This window comes from Puntigrus tetrazona, chromosome 16, assembly GCF_018831695.1.
Source record: "Puntigrus tetrazona isolate hp1 chromosome 16, ASM1883169v1, whole genome shotgun sequence".
NCBI classification, from domain to species: Eukaryota; Metazoa; Chordata; class Actinopteri; order Cypriniformes; family Cyprinidae; genus Puntigrus; species Puntigrus tetrazona.
The window spans coordinates 12,474,359-12,497,948 of NC_056714.1; the positions used below are offsets into that span (position 1 = coordinate 12,474,359).

The 23,590-nt window shown below is 38.0% G+C and overlaps 3 protein-coding genes across 3 annotated transcripts; 2 read left to right on the plus strand and 1 right to left on the minus strand.

Moving 5' to 3' along the window:
- The first annotated feature begins 158 nt into the window (after window positions 1–158).
- LOC122359987 lies at window positions 159–1,645 on the plus strand. The gene is made up of 3 exons (XM_043260254.1): window positions 159–374; window positions 636–729; window positions 813–1,645. The coding sequence occupies exons 2-3, from the start codon at window positions 643–645 to the stop codon at window positions 1,332–1,334; spliced, it is 609 nt and encodes a 202-aa protein (XP_043116189.1). The 5' UTR covers window positions 159–374; window positions 636–642; the 3' UTR covers window positions 1,335–1,645.
- Window positions 1,646–4,189: 2,544 nt separating this feature from the next.
- si:ch211-257p13.3 (kinesin-like protein KIFC3) lies at window positions 4,190–17,558 on the plus strand. The gene is made up of 20 exons (XM_043261759.1): window positions 4,190–4,415; window positions 4,550–4,718; window positions 5,067–5,163; window positions 5,269–5,432; window positions 6,368–6,620; window positions 10,177–10,349; window positions 10,622–10,687; window positions 10,863–11,000; window positions 11,252–11,449; window positions 11,533–11,706; window positions 11,871–12,018; window positions 12,625–12,755; window positions 12,837–12,948; window positions 13,022–13,203; window positions 13,327–13,431; window positions 13,568–13,698; window positions 14,239–14,359; window positions 14,437–14,566; window positions 14,679–14,908; window positions 15,461–17,558. Exons 2-20 carry the CDS (start codon window positions 4,620–4,622, stop codon window positions 15,590–15,592), a joined length of 2,784 nt encoding a protein of 927 aa, XP_043117694.1. The 5' UTR covers window positions 4,190–4,415; window positions 4,550–4,619; the 3' UTR covers window positions 15,593–17,558.
- On the minus strand, window positions 17,140–23,199 carry ccdc12 (coiled-coil domain containing 12). Its single transcript, XM_043261760.1, has 7 exons — window positions 23,061–23,199; window positions 22,136–22,209; window positions 19,332–19,411; window positions 19,071–19,132; window positions 18,283–18,317; window positions 18,093–18,169; window positions 17,140–17,831 (listed from the first exon to the last, which is right to left on the minus strand). Exons 1-7 carry the CDS (start codon window positions 23,142–23,144, stop codon window positions 17,752–17,754), a joined length of 492 nt encoding a protein of 163 aa, XP_043117695.1. The 5' UTR covers window positions 23,145–23,199; the 3' UTR covers window positions 17,140–17,751.
- Window positions 23,200–23,590: the final 391 nt, after the last annotated feature.

The following is a 23,590-nucleotide window of genomic DNA, read 5'->3' on the forward strand; positions in this document are numbered from 1 at the left end:
TTAGAACAGGTTCTCTACTCTGTGGAGAGTAAACGTTTTTAAGGAAAGTACTGGCAATTTAATTCCACACAGAACCACACAATATAGAACAGCAGTTTTCCATGTTTCATTCTATTTGGATGTTTTGCAGACACTGGTGCTGTTCCTCTCTCTTCCGCTAGAGGGTGCAGCACACGCTCTACCTTCTGGACGCAGAAGAGCACACACTTCCTGTGCTCGCTCGAGCACAGCGAACACATGCTGAGCGGAGGTTTTGTCATTTTGTCTTATATCAAAATCACAACAACTTGTATTTAAATGCTAGTTTAGTAGCTTGACGTTTATCAGTTGCTATGTCTGCGCTGTCACACGCTGTGCTAGACTTCACTACTCAGGTATGATGTGAAAAAGGTCCTATTCGCTACAGTTAGAGTCTAGCATGTTTCCAGACACGTATAATAAATGTATTAGTTAGTTAATTTGCAGTCGCGTTAGCTACTGTATTTATATACATGGTGCATTTTTCGTTTCCGTTATAGCTGCAAGTTTGTGACATTACCCAGTTTCATTGTGATTTGTATTGCGATAATGTTACACTTAAACATGTTTGTAGTGCAGTGCACACTTACAAGTGGGATTGTTTTATCTGTTCACAGGGCATTGATGGATTTAATAACGGAGTTTACCACAGCCATGTCTTGTGTGATTTTGTCTGTCTCATCATTGCATGCTGCTTATCGGCTCTTCAAGGTAAACATCCATTCGGTGTCGGAAAGCAGCAACAGTTAGTAAAATCCACGTGCAGTGTTATGACTTTCTTTCTCTGTTCGCAGGACCACAGAGCCTCATCGGTGGGCTTCTTCCTGATTGGCTTTTCCTCTGTCCTTTCGGCCTTTTCTCCCTTTAACCAAACTATCAAATCGCTCCAGAACGACGCAGAATGGGCAGGTCAATCACTCGGTCCTGCTCTTATTACTTTTGACTTCTTGTGGCTAAGCGAGGACCACATCACTGCTCGCGTCCTCCTGATTGGCTCTACTTTTTTCATAATGCTCTCTGATTGGTTATCCTCAGACGGGTTGGTCCTTATGTCACGCTGCCTGGCATTTTCCACCCTCTCCTGTTCATTGACGGTGTGTGCGTTTGCTGAAAATACAGCAGGGGCGGTAGGGAGTGTTGCCCTCGGTCTGCCTTTATTAGTTTCCCCAAGGACCAGATCTAGGTCTTTGGGTTCCCTCTCGATGCCTACAGAAGGTCTTCTCAGCTGGATCCTCAAAGTAATCGTGGCATTAGGATGCTGGACCACTAGGAAGGCTCTCAATAAATACCTGTTTGACTTAAAAGGCTGGGACTGACTAAAGCAGGGGTCGCCAAAGACAGCAGAGAACCACAAAATGCTACTTTCGTGCTCAGATCATTATCAGGCTTACTTAGTGTGTTACTTAATAAGCTACTTAATAAGCTAACATTATATCGTAATGTACTACAGAAACCGTAGGGTATTTAACGTTTGTAATCAGATGATAGAGTTTGCTTATAACATGAAATCCATTTCACTGACATTGAGAGCTAGTAAAATCCATGAGCGGTGAATAAATTGTTTTAGCATCTACAACAATGAAATCTTTGTAAAGAAAGAATGGGACTCTGTTTAAAGCAGCGTCGCCATGTCCAGTCGTTATGAGCCACTTTGGTAAATGTGCATGATAGATTTACTCATTGTTACGCGTTTTATTTTCGTAAAATAATATAATTATTAAGATGTCGAAATTACAAAATTCTGTCATCGTTTACTCACAAGCCTACGTGAATTTACATTACATTTACATTTATTCATTTAGCAGATGCTTTTATCCAAAGCGACTTACAAATGAGGAAAAGAGCAAGCAATTCATCATAAACTCTTTCTCCTGCTGAATACAAAACAGGATATTTTGTTCAGTCACTGCAGGTACATATAGCTTGTGTTCTATAACGCTGCTTAAAAGATGCTTAGTATTATATGTTTGTGCAGAGGACGGGTTTATTCAAACAATGGAGCACAGAAAAGAAACCTTACTGTATGATCTTACAATTTATTTTTATTTAAATATATATTTTTTTAACCTGAATTGACAAGTTTGATAAATAAGTCGCTAACTTGTAATTCAAAAGTGGGATTTTGCATGCAATTGATTATATGAAACATGTTGAATAAAATAACCAAAACCAAATACGGACGTTATTTCTAGCTCACTGGATGTGATGTGATTTTAAATACCATTTTGATGCCTTTTATTAATGAGGTGTTCGGCAGTCATGAAGGACACATGGGAATCGCAAGCCTAGATTAAGTGCTTGTGCGCTAATGTAAAATCCTTTTAAGTCTCCGCTGAGATATGATTTTAAATTAGCCATAAGACTTATATTTCTTCAATATTATGACACTTGTAATAGGGAAGGTAAATGCGATGAGGATGGTCCAATATAGTAAGCATTTAGTATTGTGGAGGCCTGAGCACTTTATTAATTCTGATAGACGTTTAACCCTGGCACTTTTCCAAATAACTGTATCAGTAGACAGAGCATGGCATCGATAAAGTGTCCCATTAACTTTAAATTTATTATAGCAGCAATCACCCTACTTCTTCTGCCTCAGTTTTGTGGTGCTAGGTGGGGGAGGAACCTTTCGGTTTTACTCATGTAATTGACTGTGGAATTGTACCAGAATGCCACAGAACCTTGCAAGTGGGCTCATTTGACTTGTAAACAACTAACAACCACCTAGCCCCAAACTGTCATCCAGAACACCCTACCAAGCAACAAGGAACCACAGCAACTACCTAGCAAACACCTATAATCACTGTAGCAAACACCCAGCAACCATGTAGTACACTCCAGAAAACACTTCGACCGAAACAACCATCCAGAACATCCTACAAAACAATTATTTCCTAAACCAAAAAGCAATCAGCAACCATCCATAAACACCCTAGCAATAACGTAGACTACTCTAGCAAACAACTAGCTCTAGCGACCATAAGATTGGTTCTCAATCTAGCAAATATTTAGCAACCATCTACAAGTATACAATTAACACCTATCTAGCATAGCGTAACATAACTTCAGTAACAAAACTGATGGCGAGTTCTGTCATGAAATTCTAGATAGTGAAGGCTTATGGTTTATGATTTTAATAATTAAAATGATTTCAGTGTTAAACTACTTGGAATAAGCTGATTGGTTCCCAGTTCCATCTGTATATATCTGTTGCTGGTTATTTTCTATGCTATTTGTGCAGCATGCCCTGCGTCAAGCCACAATATTATATGTATTTCTATCATTACATATCTGAGGATTTAGGACGGTAATGTACATGACAGTGTTAATGTTTTTGGTCTCGCCGGAATAAACCCCGGAATGCTACTATACTTGCAGCAGAGCAAGTATTCCAATACATCCACAACATGCTTCTGTGAGCATGTAAGAAATAATGTTGCTGCACATATGACATTAATTAAATAATCCCTATATAGCATCTATGCAGGTGGAGGGTTTCTATAGCGTGCTGCAACTGTTATAGCAACCACTAATAAGCAAATGTTGAACCGTCAGCTGCGCAACTATTGGACTGCGCCATCTAGAGTTTCACGCCAAAATGTTTGATATATGGATAATGTCAATATAATATACATTATTTAAGAAACAAGAGGTACACCTAAAAAAAATTCAATCACTGCCCTATCAAACACCTAGTAACCACTCAGAACATTGTAGAAACCACTTGGCACATAGCAACCATCTTGAATAGAGCAGAAATAATTTAACAACATGCTAAAACCACATTTTAGCAGCCATGTAATAACACTCTGGCAACCTACCACAACACCCTAGTTGTCAAGTTTTGCACCCAGAAACACGACTAATGTTTTCTTTATAAAAATCTAGCTATCACCAGTCTTTTGTTTACAGGCACAAAATGTCATCAACAGACTTTGAGCTCTAGGAGTTAATTCACAATCTTGCTTTTGTTAGAAACGGAGGAACAAATACTTCTGGTTCTCATGATTCATCACCAATCACACAATCTTTTTCTATGGTTGTCACTTCGAATTTAGCGATACCAGAGAGCTTTTTTTGAGCTTCTCACTTCCTGTTCCCCCTCTCTCATCAATCTCCATTAGTTTCACCCCACCACTGCAGTGCACGGCACCTCTCTGCGCTGAGCACACTCAAACACTGCTGAGGAGAGAGAGAGGAAGGGGGAGGAGAGAGGAGGAGAAGAAGGAGGGGAAAAAGGAAACCAGGAATAGCAGGTTGGACAGATGTGCGGAGTCAAGAGCTGGTGTTGCCATCCAAATCCCTGGGAACAGGCACAGAATCATCATGTAGAGCTTCAAAGACGAAGAATGAGAATGCAGTGACTGCGGTTGTTGAGGATCAACCTCAAGCAGATGGTAAGACTCTGGCAAACATTGGGAATAGCATCATTCTCCGGAGCTCGACGACAATGGGAATGTCATCCAGACTGGATTGGTCGTGGAGGATTTGTTTCTGGTGCAGTGGTAACCCTTGTCTGATTGCATTGCAGTGTGAGAAGAGCGGAAGCATGCTGTGAAGCCAAAGCATTTATTTCCAGCCGCTGTCGCACCTCAGGAAACATGTATGCCTTCTATTCTCTGCTGGTGTACATCTTCTACACTGTTTTCAAAAAGGAGGAGGAGGCAGCACTCGAGGGGGCGTGCGGAGAATCCCCGGAGGTATGTGTGGCCACAGTGGACAGACGCCGATAGACATGCTAATATATGCATTCTCTATTGTCTGCAATAAAATATGTGCAATCTAATCTGGGTAAAAAAATGAAATGATTGGATTTTTTTATTATTATTTAAAAAATTAATAAAATGTTTATAAAATAAATGCAAATATATATTAAAAATATTTATATGTTAATAATAATAATAAAAATATTATAGGCAATATGGAAACTAGAGACAGTTTTACTGAGGTGATAATAATGCACACATGCACAGTCACGTATCGTATGTCCTCAGCGGTGGCTTTAACACCTTCCAATAATCACATTTATCTTCCTCCGTAACTGACAGGAGCCTGGCCATGTTTCCATGGAAACAGAGAGCAAGGGGAAGGGTAGCCACACCCCCAGGTTGGGTAAAAGAGGGTGTGCAATTCTGAGTGATTCAAGTAAGAATGTCTCTATAATGTTGTTTCATTAAACAATGTTATAAATAAAATGAAGTGCTGTTCCATGCGCTCAGAATACCGCCACAATTACCTTTTGAATTGCAGGCAGCAGTAGTGATAGCGATGGGACGTCCCTCAGTGATGAAGATGACGAGTTTGATGAAGGTCAAGGATTACCTGCTAAAACACCATTAACAGCTTTCCTGTCTTTCAAGCAAGAGGCAGAAAAGAGGAGAGCCACTAATTCTCCTGCAGAGCCAAACGAAAGGGTGAAGACCTTTAAATTTGCATATGCCACATGTTTTATAGTGGTGGGGGTTCGGTGAAGTGGTCGTTTGCAAGCTTTGAAAAGGCTAGTTATCGCATGTTTTAACTTTGACAGACACCTTGCACGGTTTGTTCTATGAGTATGAATGATACTTTAAATTTTGTGGCTTGAAGAGGTTTGTTATTGGGTTTTAAAAAAAGTACATTTGATAAAGTGACTAAAAAGACTTGCATTGAAGGATGGACCTCATTAGATAGATGGTTGTTAATTTTTTTCATGAATTAAAATCAGGCAAAACATTTATTGAATTGTACGTTCCTTAAAGCCTTATTTTCATTGGCAAAATATTGGTGTCCTAATTTGGTGTCCTTGGAAAAGTAACCACAAAGAAGTGATATTTAATGCTTCTAATTAAAAATCAAACGTTTAACTACAGAAAGAATAAAATTTATTAGCTATTTAGGGGTAACTTATAACATTTAAATGCAAATATAGCATAACGTAGCGTTAAAATTGTTGTAATTTCCTCAACGTTTTTGTAAGTGTGCTTGAGAAGCGCTGAAATGAATGGACGTCAATGCTGGAACTATGCCGCTCCATGACGCACTTTACTTCAGCATTTCTCATTTCCTATGGAAGCCTAGGGGAGTTTCTCACTCAAAACCCTAGCAACCTGTCATAACTTCTTGGCAACATTCTAAAAACCTCACAGAACACATTAGCAATTGATTAGCACACGTTAGCTGTATCTCGTTTAGAAGACTGCGTCCTTCGGAGGTTGGAGGCTGCATACATCATCAAGGCTATCTCATTTATTCAATAATTTATGTAAATGATACACACCGTTAGCGACTATTTTGTAAGCACTGGTCCCAGAAATCTAGTTGAAAACGCACAAAAAAAAGGGTTTTTATTTACCGAATGTGTATTTCCCAGGTGACAGAGTCTCCATTGCTGTCCGTGATGTCACACCTCCTGAGTTTCCTGGAGCAATATTCTCACCTGCAACAGCTGCAGCAGCAGGCGGATCAGTACCGTCTGCAGCTGCGCAGACACCGCGTCCAGCACCGGAGGAAAATGAAGGCCCTGCGTGCCTCCTACCGCCAGCGCCTCAGAGACAAGAACAGTGTGATTAACAGCCTGGAGGATGTGATCGCTCAGCAGCAGAGCCCATCGTCTGAAAATGAGGGTGAGACCTTTTGAATCTAAAGAACGAACAGAATTTGTGAATAGCAACGAGTTTCTTATTAGATGCCGCTTGATATTATCTCAAAATATTGATTTGTTTGGGGGTGCTAAATATGTAACTAGCCCTGTTGTTTGGTCTGTCTGAAGGTATCAGACTATGTGTAGTTCATAGTTTCTGTGAAAGATTCTGTTGATTTCCACAAAAACGTTTTTTTGGTGGTTTTTTTAGATTTCTTATGAAGTGGTTTAACATCAGTCATGAACTACAATGCAAAAAATGCCTGATTTTTTTTTGTTTCGTTTCAATTGAAAATATCTACAATTTCTTACATCAAAAATCATTTTTTTTAGAAAAGTAAAAAATATTGTCTCATTTTAAGAATACGGTGTCAAAATTAAGTGACTTTTGGCTCATAACAAGCAAAATATTCTTATTTCGAACAGAAATCAAGATTATTTTGCTTTTCCCATCGCCACATTATTTAGCTTGTTTCAAGATTTTACAAGACAATATTTTTTTCTTGTCTTGAAAATGCTTTTTAAGGATTTCTTCTTTTTTGTCTGCAAAATCTAGGCTAGAAAAGCATTTTTGCAAGGACATGTTCACATGATGTGGACACCTAAAAATGGTACTTTAACTAAATTAAAACAATGAAGTCAGAAAGGGCCAAAAATAGCAGACCGGTGGTTTAAGGTACCGCATCTGGCAGTGACCTCAGAGCTATAGAGGGCATCTGGACTTTCTGGTGATCTGTTTGTCCTCCGACATCACAGGTGTTCCTCTGTCAGCCAGACTCTCACTGTTAAACATTGCATGGGTTTAAAGTACACGTCTCTTGCAATAATTCAATGTCAGATGTACTTGTCTTTGTAGTTCAGTGGATGCACATGATCCTAATGCCATCAGGTTTTACTGAGCTATATTAAGCTCAGAGTGTTTTAAAGAAGACACGCACGAAATCAGCCCACACACTTGTGGAAATTCCCTTTTATTTTATGTTTTGGTAAATTGGTGGCTAAAGACCTATTTATACCAGGAACGATAATTTATACCACGAATAGCTATAGCGCTCACACCAAAACACAATAACATTGTTTATGCTTTAGTTATGCTGAATGCTGCTTTGAATGCTTTAATGTCAGGCGGGGATTCTGATTGGCTGTCAATGTTTTCATCCAATCTTTGTACTAATTTTTCTTCAGACTTCTTAGTTTCTAAAGGTGACAGTGAAAATATGAGTAAATCTCGAAGGTTTAAGATGCCTCTAAAAAGAATCATGCACTGGTTCTAGTATTATATATAATGAGTTTATTTGCAAAAACTTTCACTTCAAACATAAGGTTGTGTATATAATTGTCTAACAGCGGGGATAACTGGGCTTTGCTAAAAACCAGAAAACCTTGCAAGTTTTTTATAAAAACCCACACGTCTGCAGATATTTAAATTTGTCCTTTAGCCACATGAAATAGAGATATGATTCATGTTAATCAAATGGCTAAATGTCATATGGAAATGCATGTGTTTGTTGCTCCTGAGACCTCAATATTTTTTATTAGCCATGTAGTAAAAATACCCATCTGCTAGGCTGGCACATGTCTACAGCACTTGGCTTGTTTCTCTGAGGCTAACGGAGATGAATAAAACATTGTGAGAGCTGCTTCTCTTACAAGTGCATGTGCACTTACAAACAGCAGCAGAGCTGAACTTCACGTGCACCATGGCTAGATACTATATATATATATAAATCTGGTGTACAGTGGAAAGGAAATTCACCTTTAAATGGTAAACATTCTTTATTAGAATCAATGTTTCACTGAAGAACATTTAAAGGGAGAATTCACTCGAAAATGAATATTCTGTCACCAGTTTCTTACAGTCAGGTTGTTCCAGACTTTTATGAGTTTCTTGCTTCTGCTGAGCACAAAAAAAGATATTTTGAAGAATGTTGGAATCCAGACAGCTGACGGTAACCATTGACTTAAAAAATATGGAAAAAATGCTATGGAAGTCAAATGGCTGTTTTTGGTTTCCAACATTCTTCAACAAAAGAAACTGTTGAGTAAATAATAAGTAAATGATGACAAAATTTTATTTTTGGAGTATACTATCCCTTTAACATCTCCATTTCACAAAAGGTTCTTTAGATTTTTTAAATGTTCTTCACACAAAGAAAAAAAAAAGATCTTTTAAAGAAGTCAGAATCAAATAGAAAGCTGTGTAATACGCAATGAGCTTTTTGTTTAAGCCTGGTTCCTCCATCACGTTTGTTCCACATCACGTTTGCAGTGGCGTCCCCGTGAGCGAGTCTCCATTCATCCTTTTCACCAATCCACTCGCTTCCTCCGAGAGACTGACAGCGCAGATCTAACACCGCCTGCCTCAGTAATTAGTATACAGCTCAGGAACAGACAGAATCTCTGACTCGGCATATCAATAATTAACGGCAGGAATCTAAATAAAATGTTGCAGAGCAGTTAGGCCGCCAGGCACGTTGCACGGGACTTTGAGTTCAAAACTCGGGTTGTTGAGGTTGTCTTGAGTCATTCTGGTTGAAGGTGAGCATTAGGCACGACACAAGGCATTGAGGTTGTTGAGTCTTTCTAACATTTCTTATAAAAAAGAACAACATTTTGAATTTTTTTTTTTTTTATGGGACTTAGCAAAGTCAAAAGAGATTTTTTTAAAAATTTACATTAGATTATTAGGCTTTGATTTGATATCTTGGCAAACCTAAGAACAACGTTTAAAGAGTTGTCTGATCTCGAGAGGTTTTCAGATGTTCTCCATTTAATGCAGTTGGTATCCAAAATGAACTATTTTCTATGTGGCATTGTTATAAAAGAGGAACCCGAGTCATTTACATTTATAAACAATAAAACGTGCACATTTGTTCTTGTCTTTAAATCCTTTTGGGTCTGGAGAACTGAAAACTGAAAAATCAATATATCAGATAAGCAGTTGTTGTTCATGTAAATAAAAAAAGTCTGCAATTTAATTATTAAATTAACATTAAAACTTTTAAAGTTTACTTTACAAGTGGTAAAGATAAAATGTATGCAATTATGAACTGCTTAATAATTTAATTTTTTAATTTGATGTTTATTATTTTAATGTAAATTTTAAAGTTTTATTAATTTTAATCACTTGAGTTAGTCAATATAAACTAAATTATGCTATTGCTTTCTTTTGACGTTTAAATCCATTTCTTATTCATTAAATTCATCAATATCTGATCATTATTATCTGATTAATTAAAATAATTTTTATTGTTAATTGGTTTATTAATATTGATTATTGAGTAACACGATAGTTCTGTTTTACATTTATTCATTAGCATACGCCTTTATCTAAAACAGCTTACAAATGTGGATAATTTATACATTTTAGGGCAGGATGTGGTAATACTTGTTATATAAATAAAGATTTTTTTTTTTTTTTAATGTTTTAAATAAAGCAAATATTATTGGAGTATATTTTACAAGAAAATACGGTCATAGTCTACTTCTAAATTTTTGTTATTTGTTGATTCCTTCTATTTTTTTTGTGAAATGTGTAGGTGACTGCATGCTTCCTGCAGCGTCTCCGGTTGGGCTGCATACGTTGGTTCAGTCTCTCTGCGGGCTGCAAGTAGAGAAGAGTCAGCTGAGAGGAGAGCTGCGATTACTTCATTCCCAGATCGAGCAGAGAGAGCAAGATCGCCATACTAACGTACAGGCTTTCCAGCAGCAGGTGCTCAGCATTATACTTCCCCTCTATTCATTCAGTCATCCGCTCATTCAAGCCAACAAATTTATTCATGCAATCAGCCATCCATTGACAATCACAGTTTTTATAGCACGTCTCTACATTTTCTTCTCTTTCTATCACACCAAAAATTGTTGGATTTCCAATTTGCAGGTGTTAAATTCTGTTGACTGTACATTTGATTCATTTATTCACCCCCTTCACCCATTATTCTTTCCAGACTAGCTAAGCTGACACAATTGATTTTGTCCCTGTAGATTGATGAGCTGAAGAGCTGTATTGAAGAAAGAGAAGAGGAGCTGTCGAAACTCAGAGTTGCATCGGTAAGCTTTTGGTAGAATCTGTTCCGGAGCATTGCATTTGAAAGTGAAGTGCATTAAAAATCAGGCCAGACAGTCTCGAAATGATTCATGACCAGCAGTTTATCTGGGTTGTTTCATCAGATGCTTTTTCCAGGCCAGCTGTAACTTTTTTGGTGTGTTTTTTTTTTCTCACCAGGGAGTAACAGACTCAGAAAAACGAGTGCTTTGCTTATCAGCAGAGAACGAGAGTTTGAAACACAGCCTCACGGTGACACAGGGTCTTCTGCAGCAGCTGTCAGTCATCCCATCCCAGTCCAGCTCCGTGCTCATCAAGGTAAGACTTTTAATGCAAATCTAGGACACTTGTCTTTATTCCATTATTCCCTTGTGTCATTTCCATTGCGCTTCAGCGCTGGCGTAGACTTGCATGTATTTATGAAATCTGCATACGAACATCTTTGCATACAAATGACATGATGCACGCACCTCATTTAGAACAACCCGAATTCAAATGCTTCTAAACCTCTGCGCACATAAATGTGCATGAATTGCATGAAATAATTAGCGTGCTGTCTGACCCTGTAGGAAAACGAGAACCTGCGCAGTCGCGTCCTGCAGCTGGAGAGTTCACTGCAGCAGCGGGCAGAGCAGCTGTCACGTCTGGAGCACCAGAGGGAGCAGAGCGACTGGAGAAAAGCAGAAGAGCTCAGGAGACGGGAGGAGAGCGTGAGAGAGCTGCGGCTAGAACTGGACAAAGAACGCAGCAAAGAGCCTGTGGTTAAAGTGAGAAGAATAGCAAGAATATGAAGTTAAAACCTAAAAAAAACACAACAAACTTGATAAAAAAATTATCTTTACTCCCATAGTATGTTACTCAAACTGTGGAGGTTGAGTCACCTTCAACTCTACGCCAACTATCCGAAGCCAAACAACAGAACGAACAGCTTTCTGAGAAGCTAAGCAATCAGAAAGATCGATGTCGGCAGTTGGAGGAGAACATCAGGCATTCAGATGAAGTCAGCTGCAGTTTGCAACACAAGGTTTTTCAGCTTTATCTGTTTTTGTTTATGATTGTTTATCTGCAGCTAAAGAACCCGGCAACCTCTGTTGCTGGTAATCTCAAATACAAAACTCATGAATTATACAGTGCATGTCAGAACGCTGCAGAAAACCTCAGCTCTTCTAAAACGTAGTGGCTCCACAGATCGCTGCGTACGAGAGGGAGATTGGGACGTTAAGGGAGGAGCTGCTGAAGGAGATTGGACATCTTGAGGAAAAGAAAGAAGCGGCTGTGAAAGCGGCAGCTAACTGCTCTCAGGAGCACCTCCAGAGCCTGCAGGACCAGTTCATAAGTGAGTTTTCTGTATATATAGTACAAATATTATAGTTCATACCTGTCACTTGTTTGTTTGTGTTTGTTTTTGCGTCCGAACATTTGGAGACATTTAGCATTGCATAATTTGCTCACTAATGGATCCTCTGGATGAATTATGGATTAATAATTTAACCAGAAGAGACAGTTTAGTGTTCAAATAAATATTTTAGCATCTGAAAAATGTTTCTATTATTATTATTATTATTATTATTATTATTATTATTATTATTATTATTATTATTATTATAAACACAGTTTTTAACTTCACACCAAGGAGCTGTTGATTAGCAATTTGGACTCTTATTCTGACGGCACTCATTCACAGCGATAATGAGGAAGTGATGAAACGCTCAATTTCTCCAAATCTGTTTTGATTAGAAAACAAACTCATCTTTATCTTGGGGATGAGACAACTTTAAGCTAATTTTGTTGGCAAACTATTCCTAAAACGGTTTCTGTGATTTCTGCAATGGCATACCTGATATTCTTTTACAGTCTTCGGAATGCGCTCGTGAACACCCCTGTTGTTTCTAAATGCAGAGATGTATTTAGCTTAGTTTATGTTTATGTGTGGAATCCCCAGCCCTCCAGAAGCGTCTGAGTGCTCTGCCTCCCGCATTACGCACCATGAAGACAGATTACGCCAGCCTACGCAGCCAGGTCCGCAACTTTTCTGACTTCTACGGAACAGCTATCAAAGAAGCAAAGAAACAGGTACTACTGAATGAAGAGTGAATATAGACGCATTTTATTTGTTGCGTTTCATTTCTGAATCATCTTCTAATATTACAACAGATTATGGCAGCTATAAATGAGATGTCAGAGGCCAACAAAGACCTTTTGGAAAAGTATAGAAAGGAGGTATCTCTCCGCAGGAAGTACCACGAGCAGCTGGTTGAACTTAAAGGTAGGGTACTTACCATTCTTTCACATTTTTGTCTAAAACAAGTCCAAAACAAGTTGGGGGTTTTTTTCAACAGGTAATATCCGTGTGCTGTGCCGTGTAAAGCCAGTACTGAAGGAAGATCAACATGAAGAAGGCCAAGCAGTAGTTGTGACAACAGACCCCAATAATGAGTCTGCGCTCACAGTTTTAAGCAAAGGAAAAGCCAAAAACTTTGAGCTGGATAAAGTCTTCCACCCTCAGGCCACTCAAGAAGAGGTAAGCTGGGTAAAAGTCATAATTACTTGAAAAACTACCTCGCTATCACTAAATTGGTCATTTTCATGGCCAATATTAAAATTCGTAATGTATTTTTGACTATCCTTGGTCTTCATCTCTAAGGTGTTCCAGGAAATTGAGCCACTCATCACATCCTGTATAGATGGATATCACGTTTGCATCTTTGCTTATGGCCAGACAGGATCTGGCAAGACCCATACTATGGAGGTAACTAACAGGGATCTGTAACTATATACCTGTCATAACACATGGTTCCAATTTCATACTTTTGACCCAGATGATGCGTTTCCATTAATTATTCAACGAGACTGTCAGGTCTCATTAACCATCCGTGTCTGCTCAGGGAACTGTTGAGAACCCCGGCATCAACCAACGAGCCCTAAAACACCTGTTCAATGAGATTGAGGAAAGAAAAGACATGTGGACATACACTGTCAGTGTCAGCTCGGTGGAAATTTACAACGAGGTCCTGAGGTATTTATCGTGCCAAAATCTATGGTGGTGACCACTAGAATGTCAAATAAATTGTTAGAAGCATTTAAGTAAAGTGAACTTTTAGATCATGAAATAACCTTATGTTCAACTGATGTTTGAGGTATATTAAGGATTAGTTCACCTGAAACTGAAAATCATATCATTAAATACTCAAATTCTTCCAAATTCCAATAAAGATTTGTTATGGATTGTAAGTGATTTCTGTCCTTCCTTTGAAAGTCTGTACCAAATTCATAAATATGAATTGAGTGGCTAAATTCAAGCCATTTAGTCACATTTAAACACTGATCAATACATGCATAGAGCACATCACATATGGTAACATAAGTAAAAGCTAAACTGTAAAGAAAAAACCTCATTGGAAAAGACCTAAAGCTTCTGTTTTACGTTACAGGCTCTTTATGTGTCAAACATTTGGTTTAATGGACTTTCAGTGGAGGAACAGAAATATCTTGTTTTATTTTTGGGTGTGCTAATCGTTAAATGTTTTTTTTTTTTTTTTTTTTTTGTTAACGTCAGAGATCTGCTCAGTAAGGATGGAGAGAAACTTGACATCAAGATCAACCCTGATGGGACGGGTCAGCTTCATGTGCCAGGACTCAGGGTCATGGAGGTCAAAAGCTTCCAGCATATCAAGAAAGTGAGTTCATGTGACAAGATAGTATGCTGACTATACAAAGGCCACTCTCTCCAATCATCTGTTGTTACTTTTTGCAGATTTTGGCCATAGCTCGAAAGAACAGGATTACATTTGGAACGCAGATGAACCAGCATAGCTCTCGATCTCACGCCTTGCTCACTGTGACTGTGCTGGGCACAGACCTCGCCAGTGGAGCCAAAACCACAGGTCAGTCCCAAAGAAACAGAATCTTTAGACTGCTTGGGTTGTGTGAGAAATTCGTCCTCTTAAAGTCCTCAGGTCAGGCCCTTGAATGACCATAATCTCTAAACCTCTACAGGCAAGCTGAATCTTGTGGATTTGGCTGGTTCTGAGAGGGTATGGAAGTCTGGGGCAGAGGGGGAGAGATTGAAGGAAGCCCAGAATATCAACCGCTCGCTGCTGGCTCTAGGAGATGTGATCCAGGCCTTGAAGGCGCACCAGACTCACATACCCTTCAGGAACTCACGACTAACCTACCTGCTGCAGGACTCGCTGGGAAAAGGCAACAAAACTGCAATGGTTGTTCAGGTGCAATGATTTGCAAAGAATATAACCCTGTTAGCTTGGTGATGCCAACCCTGTTTCAAAACGACAAATGTGAAAAATTACTCAATAACCGAGAAATCTAGTGTAGTGTTAGTTGTGGCAGGTTACGTTAGTTAAGCCCTCGTCAGATGACTCTCAGCTGACCCCCATCTACTTATAGGATCTATCTAAGCATTATCCGTCATTATCAATCATCTTTGACGACAGTGGTCCTGACAGAATTAGTTAAATCACAGCATTAAAGGAGAATAGTTCACCCACAAATTAAAATTCTATTCTAAAAAAACACTAAGGAGGTCAGCGGTGGCCCAAAACAGCCTGGTTACAATTTTTTTTCAAAGCATCTTCCTTTGTGTTCGGCAGAACTAAGAAATTCATACTGTTTTGGAACTACTTAGGGGTGAGTAAATGATGACAGAATAAAATTTTTGGGGTGAACTATTTCTTTAAAGCTTCTCCTGTGTTGTAATGTCATTTTTTAAATATAGCCAGTGATCAACGATACTCATGTACGCTTTGTTTTTTTTACTTTAGATTTCTTCCCTTGAGAGCAATGTTGGAGAGACCCTGTGCTCGCTAAAATTTGCCCAGCGAGTGTGTAAGGTGGAGCTGGGCCCCGCTGCACGAAAAATTGAGACAGGTGGACATAACGAAAGCAAAAATTAACGTATACCATCAACCCTCACAAACACCTAAATGGCATCAGCTCAAGCACAGATGGACAAGCCTAGCACTTTTCCAATCCTATTCAAGGGCTAACGTTCTGGATACATCTGTGATGCCACATAAGTTCCAGTTTCTTGCTAACTTACCTAGAAATGGCTTTTCTACACCAGCTGATCTGCATGTCAAAGTCTCACCAACACCACCGATATCAAGACGCTACGTCACCGTAAGTTCAAGACATTACAGAAAATTCTCCACAGGGAAGACTGGGGAGGATTTTTCAGTAAATCTTGCATAAAACAGCTTTGTGGAATCACTACACAAGAGTATCTCATTGTGTAATGCTTGAGGTTTTTACGGATATTTACTCAGAAACCTTTAAATTGTTTGGTATAATATATAGTCTAGGAAGTAATGGCCAAATAATGTCTTTTTTTTGTGTATGTTTGGTGTGGACTTCTATGATTGTTAAGTGTGTTGAACCAGCCAATGTCTTTTATTAGGTTCAGAGGATGTTCAGGCAAATTGCACAAGATTTTATTTCTCTGACAGAGGTGGTGGTTTAGCGTTTCAAGGTCCAGGGTAATAACAATAAGGTCTCATTTTCAACCAATAGAGCCTCATTTATAAAGTGTGCTTACGCAGATATTTGAAAATGGCTTCGACGTGGAAAAGTGTTTATCGTCACGCCGGGGTCTGAGTAATGTACTTATCTTTTCTTGTCGAAGTGCTGAAGGGTTTTTCTTTTGGAAAGTAAGCATTCTTGCAGCTCGCTGTTTTTAATTAAAGGATGATAAATGGCTACTTAGGAGTCGTTTTCAAGGCAGAGAGCTGTAACCATTCAGTTGCGCATCACTTCGAGATCAGTTGCGATTCAAAGATTTCACATTTGAAGAGGCGCGTGTTCATTCTATGAATGACACGTATGTGTATTTGAGGGATAATTGCAAGAATGTTTCTGCGCAACATTTTATAAGTGAGGCCCCTAACAATGGTGATTTATGAACTGGCAGATTTTTGAGTCATTTGGTAACACCACTCTGTCACTGAAGGAGGAGAAAAAGCAAGGATCTGGATAAGAAACCATCTGCTAAAGATGAGAAAGAATGTATTAATACTTCACAGCATATTGTGTGCAGTAGCACCTCTTAGTGGTCAGCATCTCCTTTTTTTGGTTTTGGCCCAAATGAGAGTGACCACACGGAACAAAATTTTGCTGTTACCTTACGTTACTAAGCGTTAATTAAATATTCATTAATTCGTAATAAACATATCAATATCAATGTATTTAAATTATATATGATGATTAACTTTCTAGGAATTTGAAGATAAGTTTACGTTTAATGTGAAATTTTATTATTGGTCTTTTAGTTCTAGTCATGTTACAGGAGGTGAGAAATGCACTTTATTGTCAAAAGATTTGTGCCATCCATACAACTCGTCTTTTAACCAAAAACATACTGTATGTTTATCCATTTGTTTTGGGAAAATTTGCATCTTTTAAATAATGGCAGAATAATCCTGGAAATAAAATAAGCTGAGACTGATTTAACTCTTCTTTAATGTACTTGATTTTATTAAGTGCTTGAAGAGACTTGAGCCCATGTACACACTAATTTGTTTTAAATATCTTGAAACCAGAATAATGTACTGCAGTTTCATCTGTACTGTTCTGCTCGATTATGATATTGTATTCTTTTCTGTAATCTGTCTGCTTTTAGAACTCTCATATTAATGAGAAAAATACCACACGAAAATATGAATTTAGCCCTTCTTTATCAGCATTCAGGTTTTGTTTTAAAACAAGTGTACTGACATTGAAAAATGTTTTTATCATAAGGACCAGAAAGGAAAAAGACAGACAATTTAGAAAAGAAAGAACTGTTTACTTATAAACAACAAAATAATAATAAAAAGGAAGTTGCCGTCTTTGTGTACTCTATATAAAAATACAAAAACTCCTGTATTCCTCTCATTCTTTCTTTTTGTTTCCCTCTCCCTCGCTCTCACACACAAACACTCACACTTCTAATCGCATGATATGCTATGCTGCGCTCAGCATAAGAAATCCATTTGAAACACACACTGCCATGTAAAGAGGATTTGAGGAGGAAACTTCTTGAAAATCTGGTTGTGCGTGACCATCATTCTCAACAGATTCAATCAGAGTCTCCCTCTTCCACGCCAACTGCTCCGACCGCTCCAGCCAGCTCTTCCTCACTTCCCTTGAGCCGCTCACCTGTGGAATAACACAAATGCTATGAACATCAAACATGTATTTCACCAAAAACTCTATGTGCTCTATGTCTGATTTGGTGATACATAAAATACTCGCTTTTGAAATTCAACCACTCTGTGTCAATCCTACACACAGCAACTTAAAATGCTTAAGCTTTATGTTTTTATCATTCATCATCAGCTGGAAAAAATTATTCTAAATGTGATTCTCTGCATCGTTACCATTGTATACACCCTGCCTTAGTGTCAGTCATGTACTCACGTATAAGTTCAGCAATGGCTTTCTGTGTTCGCCTCTCTAATTTCTCAAGCTTCTTGGCAACATCCCTCTTTAGATCCCTATTACAAACACACAACACAAGCGTTAGGCTAAATGAATGAAAATTGAAGCTAAAATTTCAATGAATATGATGCACGATTGTGTTTTAGCAGTAAAAATTAAATGTTTGTACCAGTCTGGTTTTCTGGGGGCAAGATTGGCCAGATCCTAAAAACAAGAACCAAATCAAGAGTGGAGGAGAGAAAAAAAAGACAGTAAGATTAGTTTAAATTCAGGCAAAGGCCCAGTGATTCTTTAAGATGCCACTAAAAACATAATAGGAAATAATGATAAGTAAAGACCGAACACATACACCGTGTAATTCGATTACTGAGCAAACAACTCTTTTGAGCTGGTTCTTTTAACAAATTGTTCAAAACAAGACTCACAAATGGGTTGCTCCTACCTCAAAAAGTTTTCAGTCTAGGACTGTGCAATATAAATATCGTGGGTGATTCATTGGAGTAGTTTGTCAGTGATGTATGGCTATGTATATTACCTGGCATTTGCATTTGAAAACAGCTGATGGAGATTTACCACTAATAAAAAAAAACAGCTTTACTGAAAAGATGAGCATGCATGCATATATATATATATATATATATATATATATATATATATATATATATATATATATATATATAGCACTAACAAATCACAGTAGCATCACAGAAATAGATTACATTTTAAAATTCAATAAACATGAAATTTTACATATTAATAAATGTTCACAATATTACTGTATTTTTTAATCTAGTAAATGCGGCACTGGTGAGGTCTTTAAAAAAATATTTTAAAAATCTTAATCAAAACAACTTTTGACTTGACTAATTATAGTACATATTCAGGAAACACTGGTGTGCTCCATATGGCATCGTGTTTGAAAACTGAGACTTTGTATCAAGGGACAAATCCACTCACCACTTCCTCAATCACAGGCTCTGGGTTTGCAGCTTCCAGCTGGTCCTTGACCTTGTCCTCCACTACAGTAAAATGAAACAAGACCAGTCAGACAACCTGTAATCCAACACCTGATCACCTGCTGTAACATTATCACCCAGCATCACTATCAGACAAAACGGCCTGTTTCATTTGCTGGAAGAAACATTTGACGATGTTTATTGACAATGTACAAGGTACGGCCAGTAACAGGTCTTGCAGCTAAGCCAGAAGTGTTCTCACCTGATGCAGGTTTTGCTTTGGGCACCTGTCGCTCCTTCAGCTCCTCGTCCTCCGGAGTGTAATTCCTCAGCTTCAGCTCTCTGCAAACATAATTCCAGAACAAGTGTTTTGCCACTGCCCCACTATAACCTATTCAAGGAGATATTACGAAGGCTATGACACAAGCGATCCCAGGAAACACCGGTAACCAGCAGGTGGCAGTGGAAATAAAGATTTTGGACCATCAGCAGCTGATGCTGTTGGATCACTGAATCCGGCCTGTGACAGCATCCAGAGTGTTTTCACTCGCCATGTGTACAAAGCATCCCTTCATCTTTGTAGCACTAGCTAATTAGCATGTAGCACCTGACTGTGTCTGGGGACTGCAGCCTCACAGCTGAGACGAGCACACTTATGCCATCGCTCAGGTCTCTTAACATCTTCGCAAGTTTCAACAAAATTGGCTGCTGGGGAGCACAGGGGGGTTCTTCGCAGCATGAACAACAAAAGACATTTTCATCGAAATGCTCACTGGTTTGTCTCATGAGATGCGTGCCCACTTTATCCTCAAAAATGGGAATACAGCAAGCCTACATTCATCACCACACGTTTGCAGTCATTTAACTGAAGCTTTTCTTTAAAATGGGATAAACGATTTTAAAACCACACAACTCCAACATCAATAAACACAACAACCTGATGCATATATTGTTAAACTAGATTTATGTAAGAAGATTCCTCTTAATAACCGTGTGGACACTTTGACAAAAGCTCCACATTCATTATTTTGCCATTATCTAGGGTTTAGAACGATATAATAAAATGTCTGTGATCCAAATCAAAGTCAAGTGGTGCGACCAACATTAAAATTATATCAAAGTCGTTTTTCCGACTTGTGACTTTTTCACGACAAAGCAAGCTTGATCTGTATGACTGCAAGAAGAGTCAAACCATATAATTAAATGGGCTGGGACCAACGCGATTGTTAATGTCAGCTGTGTCACTATTCATTTACAATACTCTTGGTCGTAGGGTTATCAAACTAGAGTGTAATGAAATGGAAAAACATGTCACCAAAAACAAAACATTGTGACCACTGCATTAATAATACTCTATTACACAGCCAACCCATATCAAGGCCTTGCAAAGCTGCACCAAATATTATGACCCCAAACAAGAGCATTGAAGGGTTTTGGAAAAACACTCAAAACAACAGACTGAAACAAAGAGCTGGGAACTCCTCCCTGTCCTCAGCTTTCCTGAAAAGACTTCCTGACCACCTGCTGGAACAATACAGGACCACTGGCTTTCCTCATCTACAGTAGAACGGCCAAACAATCCAACACTTTCAGAATGTCAACAGCTGTTTGTCAAACTCTTAAGTGAGCATTTCGAACATCCTGGAGTCCTGAATAATTTGCGGCCAAGGGACTGAGCAAACCGGCTAGAACAGTATCCTGTTTTCTAATTTAATTACATACAGAAAGATGGATTAATGCTCAAGGGAAAAGCTCTTGTGTTCTTGAAGTGCTCAGAGGGACGGAGCTGAATTGAGGGCCTTGACAGTTTGGTGGAAGGTCTCTCGTTTCTCAGAGCTTGCAAAACAACCGAGGGGGACCATCATCAGGCTTACTATAACCTAAAATAAGCAGCAGCGGTACAGTAAATCCTGGCTGCTGACAAAACTCATTTAGAGAGAACAGAAATAACAAATATAACGTGGTAGGATGGGTTGCTTTGCTTGGGAAAATTCCAGTTGTACGTTTGACATTTGTCCTACTGCTTAAGCTGCGACAAAATACTATCTGGCACAGGTAAAAGGCCAAGCTGCATTCAAAAGCTGAGCAGACATTTGTTATCTGTCTCACCTCAGTTCAGAATTTTGACAGCTTAAACAAAAAGACCAAGCTGTCGCCCAACAAAAGAGGATGTTTCCACTTATTCAGTGTAGAAGTCAGTAAGCAGTTAACAATTACTGTTCAAAAGTTTGGGGTATGTACATTTTTTCATTTTTTTAAAGAAATCTTTTGTGTCTTTACTGTGACTTTTGAATGAATGTATTTTTGTTGTTCTATTAAACTTTAATTTACATTTATTCTCATTTAGCATAAAAAACAGATTAAATCCCCTCTATGTCTAGTTTTGTTTCCAAACTGTTGCCATTTTAAAAATGCACATTTAAGGAGACACATCTTGAAACATTCTCTGCCTGACAACCTTCAATATCACCTTTATCACAAAAACCAAAGTTAATGTCTTATAGCCACATACTTAATACTTAATAGATCTATTAAGTATTAAAAAGGTTAATTCTGTTATTTACCCAGCCTCGTGTTGTTCTAAAACTTAAAAGAACATAAAAGAAGACTGTTACACAGGTTTGGAAGAACATGAGCTGAAGTAAATGACACAATTTTTTATATGGACTATTACTTTAACGTGTACTTAGGAAGACACAGTCCAGACATTGGGTGATGGCTGTTTAGGAACCTTTGAAAACTGTCTATGCCAAACACCTCTTACACTCAGGGAGGGAAGCACAAGGTCTCTGTGAATCTGAACATAAACAATGGAAAAAAAAAGGCTGAGAGAGCTTGAGGCCTTGGCTTCAGCCTGAAATAGAGCTGAGAGTGAGAGAGACCTTTACCTCACAGCCCCTTCTTAAGATCATGTAAACAGAGTACAGCTTTGTTATTTATTGTCCATTTAAAACAGCCAGTCTGTTCAACAAGGACCTATTTGGTTCTAAATGACAAAACTGAGAATTTACTTTAGTATCCCGGTATGTATAAATTACACTATATTTTATCTATTTTTGTTTTTACCTGTGCCTATCCTCGGTCTCGGAGTCCTCCAGAGCTCTTTTTCTCTCAGGCTCTCCATCCTCAGATGCTTGTCCCTGTAGTTAAAAAAAAAATCTATTTAAGATAAGGAAAGAGACAAAATGTAAATTATGTCCCAACACTCAAATAAGATTAAGATACAATGAAGTAGATGAAAGTTCTGATACACATGCACATGTGCACATTTAAGGAAACAAACCAAACAAAAAAGATAATAAAACAGGTTTAAACTGAAATTCCTAAACTCTAAGTTAAACTCTAACAACATCTGTGGCATGCCGATAACCACTGATAATAATTGACTTTCCTCATTATTCAAGACAAACTTGCAGTGACAGGAAGGCACTGGTTATATTACTGTAGCATATTTAAAGAGGACAAATCCTTGTTCAGTTAATTGCATTGATTCTTTCTTGATTCTGTAAGTTACCAAAACCGTTTATATGTTATAGCAAACTATATAGAGGACAAATCCTCATTCTGTGAATAGTGTCGATTATTTCTGGATTCAGCAAGTTAACAAAAATGTTTATCACTAAACTGGTTTGCCGTTCAGTGTAACTGAATGTAGAAGAGTCACTGAACTAAATAGGAAAAGATTCTATTTGTTACACACGAGTGTAATACAAATAAGTATCATTGTGTAATGATATAATACACAAAACACATTATGGTGTAACTTCTGTTGTTGTTTTTTTAAGGTAAACTTTTTTCTTTTGATAATAAGAAATGTATTTAAAGACAAATTATGGAAAAATCGAGAGATAAATTATTAGAATGCAGGTTCTAGACGTCAACTGATGCTAACCTGCCTTACTGTTATGCTAACTCGATAACTAAAGCATGTTAGCCCTTGAGCGCGCATTTCCCCGGGTCTTAAAGAAATAACATTTCTTATCGCACTCACTTGAAGTTGCCGGTCCCGTAGAGCTTTTAATCTTTCTTTTCTTTTCAAAGCTTGCTCTTGTAAAGAACCCACAGGTTTCTCCATAGTGAAAATAAAGCGTGGGTAGCCGGATCGACGAATCTGTTATCGATTATGCAGTCTGTACAGAGCTGGCTAGAAGAACACAGAACATATCGATTTTGCTACTCAACTTGTCGATTTTGAACTAACTGTAAAATATATAATACATTTTTATATACTATAGTATTATAATACAGTACAAACATAATATATAATATAATAATATATATTCCTTACTACAAAAAAAAATAAATATAAACCAATCTGTGCATTGTCTATTGAATGATGTAGTGACATATGCAGATTTTTTTTGTGATTTTTGTGAGTTTGATAATTGACCCTGTGAGCATATGATATGTGCAAGACTTTAAGGTACACATTAATTCAGGTTAGTAGTCTGAATATGTATTTGTTTAGTTTTTTTATTTAGACTAAAGTAAAATTAAATATATTGTCATTTACCCCTACTC